The sequence below is a fragment of the Echinops telfairi genome, unplaced genomic scaffold, assembly GCF_000313985.2.
Source record: "Echinops telfairi isolate 266 unplaced genomic scaffold, ASM31398v2 ScPeMD7_655;HRSCAF=1070, whole genome shotgun sequence".
NCBI classification, from domain to species: domain Eukaryota; kingdom Metazoa; phylum Chordata; class Mammalia; order Afrosoricida; family Tenrecidae; genus Echinops; species Echinops telfairi.
This window is the reverse complement of record NW_022104553.1, coordinates 10,456,535-10,465,190: the sequence shown is the minus strand read 5'-3', so window position 1 is coordinate 10,465,190 and position 8,656 is coordinate 10,456,535. Positions and strand designations below refer to the sequence as shown.

Sequence of the window (8,656 nt, the reverse complement as noted above, 5' to 3'; positions counted from 1 at the left end):
GAGGGAGGGGGCTCGTGCGGGCCCGGGGGAGGGGTCGTGCGGCCCCTGCGGGCAGCCGAGGCCGCGGAAGGGGCGCCGGCCAGAGGGGAAGAGGTAGGCCCCGGAGCCTGCTCTCTCTTCCCAGGGCCCAGGCGTCTTGGGCCCCCCAACTCCCTCCTGGACTGACTAGCCCTCCGGCCCCTTGCGTCCCCTCCCAGGGGGAGGCCCCCGCCGAGATGGGGGCGCTGCTACTGGAGAAGGAGCCCAGAGGAGCCCCGGAGAGAGGTGAGTGCGCCCCGGAAAGGCCCGGTTGGACCTTCACCTCCCCCAGCACAGGCTCTCTCCGGAGTCCTTGGCCCTGAACTTTTTCTGTTCCTCTTCAGTTCATGGCTCCTTGGGGGACACCCCGCCGAGTGAGGAGACCCTCCCGAAGGCCAACCCCGACCCCCTGGAACCCGCCGGCCCTTCCTCCCCTGCCTCTGTCACCGTCACGGTGGGCGATGAGGGGGCTGACACCCCCGTGGGAGCCACGTCGCTCCTTGGGGAAGAGCCGGAGGAGGGTCTGGAAGACGGAGAGGGGGACCTCCCTGGGAGCCGCATCCTGCTGGGTGAGAGGCTGGGGAGTGGGGGCGAGGGGGGGGGCGGTAAGGGTGTTCGGGGTTGGGGTCCGGGTCAGCCCTCTGATTCTTGCCTCCCACCTTACCTTCTGCCCGCCTGCCCATCCGTTTTTCCCAGGCCATGCAACAAAGTCCTTCCCCTCTTCCCCCGGCAAAGGGGGTACGTGCCCCAGTCGGGCCAAGATGTCCATGACCGGGGCTGGGAAGTCCCCCCCCTCGGTGCAGAGCTTGGCCATGAGGTTGCTGAGTTTGCCCGGGGCCCAGGGGCCAGCACCGGCGCCAGCGCCAACACCAGCACCAACACCACCAGCAGCAATAGCAGGGCCTGAACTCCCTCCAGCAGCCACCACCAGTCCAGAGGGGCAACCCAAGGTCCACAGAGCCCGAAAAACCATGTCCAAACCCGGAAATGGACAGGTGAGTGGGGGAGGGGAGGGAGGGGAAGAGCAGGTTAATCCAGCATAGGTCCCTTAAGGGTTTTTCTGTAACTTAGCTTCTGGCCACTTCTGATCTGTTCCTGTCTGTACATATTCCGGAATGTGGTGACAGATAATGGGCAGGGGGTTCCCTGTTCTAGCTTCCTGGAGTTTGTTTGGCTTGGAGCTCCTTGGGGGTGGTTGGGCCCCCTGCAGTGAAAGAGTTAATTATAGAGTTAATGTCTTAAGGCAGAAGGCAAGAGACAAACCTACTCTTCCTTTGTACTTCTAAGCAAGCCCCCAGGGGAATACAGGTCTTCCCACCTGGAAGACCGGCCCAGCTTCATCTTAAGGTTTTATGGCTGATCGTTTTCACAGCTCCTATTGTGAATTCCTACTGGAGAGGCCACTGAAATGACAAAGGAGGGAGATAACCGCCCCCCATGCCCCTCCCACCCGGCACGTGTTTGCAGCTACCTCTCCGGAAAGGTCTTCAGCCTTGCTACGCTTTGTTTTCCCGTCTGTGAAATGGGAATGAAGCGGCTGCTTCTAAGCCGGTTAGATAGATAAGGGTTAGGTTAGGGTCCTCCTCTGCCAGACAGCCTGGTGTACGGCTCTGTTCCCGTGCCCGGGGGGATGTATCTCACCAGTCTGCCCCCACCGGGGGCTCCAGGCTAATCCGCAGAACTGTGGGTGCTCCCCGATCTGAAATGCTCCCTGCCGCCCTCAGCCCCCAGTTCCTGAGAAGCGGCCCCCGGAAGTGCAGCATTTCCGAATGAGTGATGACGTTCACTCTATGGGGAAGGTGACCTCAGGTCAGTGGTGCCTCCTACCACCTATCTACCTCCCCCACACCCCCGTGGCCTGACCCCTTTCCGGAGGGTCTGACCCCTTCCTCTCTGTCTTTCCAGATGTGGTCAAAAGGAGGAAGCTGCACTCAGGAGGTGGCCTGGTGAGTAGGAGAGGCAGGGAGCAAGGCCTTCCCCCACCCCCAACCCCATGGGGTGGGTCTGAGAAACCACTGCAGGGGACCCTGGGGGCTGGTCCACACTCTGGCTCCATCCTCAGAGGAGTTGGGGAGAGGGTGGCCCTGCCTGCAGCCGCTTATTTATTTATTTTTTTTATGAAATCTTCTCTTAGTCTGAGGAGTTAGGTTCTGCCGGGGGCTCTGGAGAAGTGATTCTGCAGAAGGGGGCCTCTGGGTCCCTGGAGGAATGGGAGACGGTGGTGGGGGATGACTTCAGTCTCTACTACGATTCCTACTCTGTGGATGAGCGTGTGGACTCAGACAGCAAGGTGAGGTCCACTGGCCAGCACTTCCCCCCGTCCAAGTCTCCTCTGCTTTGTTGGTTATTGGTTATTTGCTTGGATGTTAAAAAGATGTATTCTCTTGCTCTGGAATCACCATAACCCCCCCCCCCCACACACACACACCCAATCACCCACCCACACGTACACACAGTTACTTTAAAGTAAATCTCATCTTGTCTTTCACAAGGATTGCCCTAGCTGTCAGTAAGCACAAGGCCTTTACTGTTAGGTCCTGGTAATTTTTTAAATGTCAGCCCTTGTCCAGTCAGCGTTCGAGTGCCCTCTTTAGATTCATCCATGATCTTTGTTTGCCCGTTTGTTAAGCTGCCTGTGAGATCCAGGCCTAGATTTGATTGGCGTCTGTTTGCCTCTGGTTTCTTTTGACAGATAGCGTCCATATCCCTCTGCAAATTTGTTTGTTTTGTTTTTCCCTTGCCAATTACTCGTTGAAGTGAATGGGTTTCCCTTCAGAAACGCTCAGGGTAGAGGTTTGCTAACGGGGGCGGGACCTGGCATTCCTATACCTGCGGCACTGGCTTGGGAAACCGGTAGGTCTGGAAGGATGATCCGCCTCGGTCCTTTTTTACCCACCGAGATTGTGATTTGAAGGTGGGTCGGTGCCAAGTGCTTCCTGCTGTGTGACGCAGCAGGAAGCACAGAGCTGCAGGTCACTTCAGTCCGTAGCGTCGAGATTGGACACCTGGCTCAGGTGATGTCAGGTGGTTCTCAAGTTCTTGGCGAACTTTTCACTTACTGGCTTTATTAGCAGCTGTCATGACTCTTGCTTATTTACGGTGTTCATAAATTAAAAAGGCTGTTAGTATCATATACTGTGAACCTTATAGGAAGCTCTGGTGGTGTCGTGGGTCACTCATCGGGCTGCCAACTGAATCGCCAAGAGTTTGAACCCTCTAGCCACTCATTCTGTGAGAGAGAGAGGAACTTTACCGCCTCAGGAGCCCTGCTGTGTAGGATCAGGATAAGTCACTATCAACCCAGTGGCAGTGAGTTTGGGTTTGGGCTTTGATCTGTCTGCTTTTTGAGAAAATTGAGTGAGGTCAAGACTGCCCATTGCTGCTTATGACGGTGGCAGGCTAGTGCCCGCTGTGTAGCAGTCCCCGCCGCTCCCTTTACTCAGCCTTTTCCCTCCCTTGCCCACTTGCCGCCCGACTTCAGAGGGTTGCTATCCCTGGTGTTTGGGGAAGTTTTTCTCTCTCTCCTGCCTCGTTGTCTGAGCCCTGCGGCCGGGATAGAGCCTGTTCTGCCTTGGTCTCCAGCACCGACCCTTTCTCTAAGAGAGAGCTGTGTCCTGGGAGTCATTGTCCCCCCCAAGCCCCATCTTGCTTCTCTTCCAGTCTGAAGTTGAAGCTCTTGCTGAGCAGCTAAGTGAAGAAGAGGAGGAGGAGGAGGAGGAAGAAGAAGAGGAGGAGGAGGAGGAAGAGGAGGAGGAAGAAGACGAGGAATCTGGCAATCAGTCAGACAGGGTAAGGGCTGGAGGTTGACGCCCCCACAGGAGGCGGGCCCTGTGGGCCTGGGAACTGGGGCCCCCAACTCCTCCTCTGCCCCAGAGTGGCTCCAGCGGCCGGCGCAAGGCCAAGAAGAAATGGCGGAAGGACAGCCCGTGGGTGAAGCCGACTCGGAAACGGCGGAGACGGGAGCCTCCAAGGACCAAGGAACCCCGAGGTGAGGGGGCTGCTCTGTTTGGGGGGGCCCCCAGAGAGCATGCATGTAGATCAGCGCTCTGTCCTGCGTGTGCACCTGCATGGCCCCGCACCTGTGCGCCCGTGCACCGTGCTCTCACTCTCTCTCTGTCTCTGTGTCAGGCGTGAATGGTGTGGGCTCCTCGGGCCCCAGTGAGTACATGGAGGTCCCTCTCGGGTCCCTGGAGCTGCCCAGCGAGGGGACCCTCTCTCCCAACCATGCTGGTAAATGCCAATCACTGGGACAGGGAGCCACGAGGGGGCGCTCCGGGACTGGAGGGCAGGCGGGGAGCCCCCACCCCCATCAGGGCCTGGCATCCCCCAGGTGTAGGTTCTCAACCTGTGGGTCTTGACCCCTGTGGGGGTCCAATGACCCTTTCACAGGGGTCGCCTGATTCAAGACAGTAGCAAAATGACATTGATGAAGTAGCAATGAAAATAATGTGATGGTTGGGGAGTCACCACCACACAGGGCACTGTACGAAAGGGTGGCGGCAAAGAGGTTGTCACTGGTGCAGAGGGAGAGGTGGGACAGGGTGAGGCCCTGCTCAGCAGCTCTCCTCCTCCCGGCTAGGGGTGTCCAACGATACGTCCTCACTGGAGACGGAGCGGGGGTTTGAGGAGCTACCCCTGTGCAGCTGCCGCATGGAGGCGCCCAAGATCGACCGAATCAGCGAGCAGGCAGGCCACAAGTGCATGGCCACGGAGAGTGTAGACGGAGAGGTGGGCCCTGGATCCCTAGACGGGTGGCAGGAGGGCCAGGCCCGAGCGCAGCCTCACTGCCTCTCCTGTGTGTTCTCACTGCCCCCAGCTCTCAGGCTGCAATGCCGCCATCCTCAAGCGGGAGACCATGAGGCCCTCGAGCCGCGTGGCCCTGATGGTGCTCTGTGAGACCCACCGCGCCCGCATGGTCAAGCATCACTGCTGCCCCGGCTGTGGCTACTTCTGCACGGCTGTGAGTGCCCCAGCAGGGTGGGACCGGCCCCCAGCCCCAACAGGGAAGGGGCTTCCGGGGCCTGACCTCCTTTCCATGTCCCCAGGGCACCTTCCTGGAATGCCACCCTGACTTCCGGGTGGCCCACCGTTTCCACAAGGCCTGCGTCTCCCAACTGAACGGGATGGTCTTTTGTCCCCACTGTGGGGAGGACGCCTCTGAGGCCCAGGAGGTGACCATTCCCCGGGGAGATGGGATGACCCCCCCTGCTGGCCCTGCCGCCCCCGCCCCTCCGCCCCTGGCCCAGGATGCCCCTGGAAGAGCAGACACCTCCCAACCCAGGTACTGGCCTTCCCGAGCTCTTTCTGCCCCTGCCCCTGCCCTGCCCCGCCCCCGAGACATCAGCACCTTCTCCCACAGTGCCCGGATGCGAGGGCATGGTGAGCCCAGGCGCCCCCCCTGTGACCCCCTGGCTGACACCATCGACAGCTCCGGTCCCTCACTCACACTGCCCACTGGCGGCTGCCTCTCAGCGGTGGGGCTGCCCCCAGGGCCCAGCCGGGAAGCCCTGGAGAAAGCCCTGGTCATCCAGGAGTCAGAGAGGTGGGTGGGGTTGGGCTGGGCCAAGGGGGGTGGGGGAGCAGCGGCTCTGGAGGGGCAGAGGCTGGTACTCAACTCCCAGGAGCTGACCCCTCTCCTCCCTCACTGGCAGGCGAAAGAAACTTCGTTTCCACCCGAGACAGCTGTACCTGTCGGTGAAGCAGGGCGAGCTGCAGAAAGTGATCCTGATGCTGTGTGAGTGTCCTCCGGGCAGGCAGGGAGGACAAGGATGAAAGATGCCATCCATACCCTCGAAGGACATGATGTTGTGGGGGACACGCACAAGGGAGGGGCAGCACATCGGTGCCGGGTGCTTTCTCATTGTGAATTAGGTTTAGGTGTATAGAGCAAAGCATGAGTCTTACGTTTAATGTTTCAATCATTTGTTGATGTCCCTGCCATGGCCCATCACTGATCCCACTTCCTTCCTGTACTTCCTGTTTCCGCCCCTCCTTTCTGGAGTCTCGGGACTGTACCCTTGGGTAAATGCTGCACTTGATCTCTAGTGGTGGGTTAGGATAACAGGTAAATTCTGTTCCCACTAATAAACCTGGTCTTCTTTATAGTGTGGGGTTCTGTCCCCCATTTTAATGTGATCCTTTTCGGAGCAGTTGGTGATGGTAGCAGGGCACCATCTAGTTCGTCTGGTCTCAAGTTGTGAAGAATGGTGCGTGCTTGGTCTGTTAGTTTATTGGTCTGATGATTTCTCTGAGCCTTTAGATTTTAATCACTCTTCTCTCCAGATGGGGGAGACCGAGTGACTTGTACTGCTGCCACATTTTAAGACCCCAGGTGCTACTCATCAAAGCAAAGCGTAGAGCATTGTCTTTGTGGACCCTGTTGTGCCCCTTGACCTTTGACTGTGGCCCTGAGGCCTGAACTGGGTACTGGCCCGTGCTGGCTCATCAGAGCCTCCTGCCAGCAGAGGCACAGAGAGGTGACCTGCCTTCCCTAATGGCCTGGCAGCTACAAAGGGCAGGTCCAGGGTCTGAGCCCTGATACTGCCAGAGCAGTTAAAGTCCCACTCTGAAAAGTGCCGTAGTGTCCGGGGACCAGAGGATGCCCAGGAGAGGCCCTGAGGAGGTGGCACCTGCTCCCCTCACCGCCCTCTCTCCCATTGGGATGGGCTCTTCCCACAGTGGACAACCTGGACCCCAACTTCCAGAGCGACCAGCAGAGCAAGCGCACGCCCCTGCACGCAGCCGCCCAAAAAGGTTCTGTGGAGATCTGCCACGTGCTGCTGCAGGTCAGGCTTGCCAGCCCTCAGACAGACTCCTCTCCCTGGCCCCCACCCTCCCTGGTGCCAGCCTGAGCCCCACCTCCTCGCAGGCCGGAGCCAACATTAACGCGGTGGACAAGCAGCAGCGGACGCCGCTGATGGAGGCGGTGGTGAACAACCACGTGGACTTGGCCCGCTACATGGTGCAGCGAGGCGGCTGCGTCTACAGCAAGGTGCGGCAGGGCGAGGCCCAAAAGACTGTGGATCCTCTAGGGCAGAGGGTCTCAAAGCAGGCAGTGCCCCCCCCACCCCCCCAGGGTTGGCAGGGGGGTACTGCAATGATCCAGGGAGGCCGTCAAAGCAGATACCGTCGCTCTCCTGGATTGCAGGCTCTGGTACAAATGCTTCCCATTGCCAGGGAGGCAGGCAGGCGCTGAGCAATTTTCTTATACAAGTTTGGGCACCTGTGATCTAGAGCCTGGGTCTGCCCGTGTGTCTCTCAGGAAGAAGACGGCTCCACCTGCCTCCATCATGCAGCCAAACTCGGCAATCTGGAGATGGTCAGCCTGCTGCTCGGCACAGGGCAAGTGGACGTCAATGCCCAGGTCAGTTGCCACCGCCCCACCTCAACTCCTCTGCGAGGCTCCGTGTCTGGTACTGTCCCCTATGACTCCATCCAACCGCTGACCCACACCTACTCTACTCTCTCCCCATCATCTGGGTTTCTCTTGCCTAGCCCTCCCACCCCCACTCTCTTCCTATTTCTTCACCCTTTTCAGAACTGTGAGTAGCCGCCCTGCTCTCTAAAAGTGACCTGTGAGGCCCCTTATTAGCTCTCGGCTTCACGCTCGGCGGTAGTGTTTGAGTCAGGGCCACCCCCGTTCCTGCTAACTCAGGCTCATGAGGCAGGAGACTTTCGGAGAGCCATGCTCCCGGAGCTTTTCTGGAAATGAATCGTCGGGCCTTTCTTCCGGGGGCCCGGGCGAACTTGAGCATCCAGAGGTTTGACTGGCACTTGAGCGCTTAACTGCACCACCAGCAACTGAAAAAACAACACACTGCCATCCGAATCTTTAGGGTATTGGTGACCTTCTTGTTGACCTTGGACTTGTTCCATCTTCGCCCAGGGGGGAGCCCTGGGAGTCGGTTCCTGTGGCCCAGAGCCTGCCCCAGGCTTGAAAGGCCCTTTTCTCTAAGAGTCTGAAGTTCCCTTCACCGAGAGCTCTTTTCTGGAGAATGCCGTCTTGGGGGCAGGTGTTGCCCCTGCGTTGTCACACTTTGATGGCTTTAGGGTAAGGCACACCCCGGAAGCACACCTTTTTTTTTTAGAAAGAGAAACCTCAGTTCTTTCAGCAGCCCTGGGCTGTAGCCAGTGGCCCGTTGCCCCCCACATTAGGGGGCTTGCCCACAGGCTGCGTGTGAGTGGTGGCCTGGGATCCGCCCAGCCCGGGCTCAGGGCACGCGCTCTGGACTGCAAGGTGCCCGTGGCTGGCACCCCATGGTTTCTCCGCACCCACAGGACAGTGGCGGGTGGACGCCCATCATCTGGGCCGCAGAGCACAAGCACATTGAGGTGATTCGCATGCTGCTGACCCGGGGCGCCGACGTCACCCTCACGGACAATGTGAGTGGGGCCTTGCTTGGGGTGTGGACGGGGTCGACCGAGGGAGGGCTGTGGCCGGCCCCTGCGCCCACACCTCCCGCCCGCAGGAAGAGAACATCTGCCTGCACTGGGCCTCCTTCACGGGCAGCGCCGCCATCGCCGAGGTACTCCTCAACGCCCGCTGCGACCTGCACGCTGTCAACTACCACGGCGACACGCCCCTGCACATCGCTGCGCGCGAGAGCTACCACGACTGCGTGCTGTGAGCCCCGCCCCC

General features: G+C 59.4%; 1 protein-coding gene across 1 annotated transcript in view; it reads left to right on the top strand.

The window, feature by feature from the left end:
* Nucleotides 1–8,656, top strand: part of EHMT2 (euchromatic histone lysine methyltransferase 2) — a 15,940-nt gene that overhangs the window by 2,424 nt on the left and 4,860 nt on the right. Inside the window, exons 2-20 of the mRNA XM_004711804.2 lie at nucleotides 4–264; nucleotides 363–587; nucleotides 715–1,013; nucleotides 1,743–1,827; nucleotides 1,924–1,964; nucleotides 2,153–2,308; nucleotides 3,679–3,807; nucleotides 3,892–4,006; nucleotides 4,147–4,248; nucleotides 4,598–4,746; nucleotides 4,835–4,978; nucleotides 5,064–5,299; nucleotides 5,378–5,560; nucleotides 5,670–5,752; nucleotides 6,697–6,803; nucleotides 6,887–7,009; nucleotides 7,280–7,381; nucleotides 8,296–8,400; nucleotides 8,487–8,641. Coding sequence (XP_004711861.1) covers nucleotides 4–264; nucleotides 363–587; nucleotides 715–1,013; nucleotides 1,743–1,827; nucleotides 1,924–1,964; nucleotides 2,153–2,308; nucleotides 3,679–3,807; nucleotides 3,892–4,006; nucleotides 4,147–4,248; nucleotides 4,598–4,746; nucleotides 4,835–4,978; nucleotides 5,064–5,299; nucleotides 5,378–5,560; nucleotides 5,670–5,752; nucleotides 6,697–6,803; nucleotides 6,887–7,009; nucleotides 7,280–7,381; nucleotides 8,296–8,400; nucleotides 8,487–8,641 — 2,800 coding nt within the window. The remainder of the gene's footprint in view (nucleotides 1–3; nucleotides 265–362; nucleotides 588–714; nucleotides 1,014–1,742; nucleotides 1,828–1,923; nucleotides 1,965–2,152; nucleotides 2,309–3,678; nucleotides 3,808–3,891; nucleotides 4,007–4,146; nucleotides 4,249–4,597; nucleotides 4,747–4,834; nucleotides 4,979–5,063; nucleotides 5,300–5,377; nucleotides 5,561–5,669; nucleotides 5,753–6,696; nucleotides 6,804–6,886; nucleotides 7,010–7,279; nucleotides 7,382–8,295; nucleotides 8,401–8,486; nucleotides 8,642–8,656) is intronic.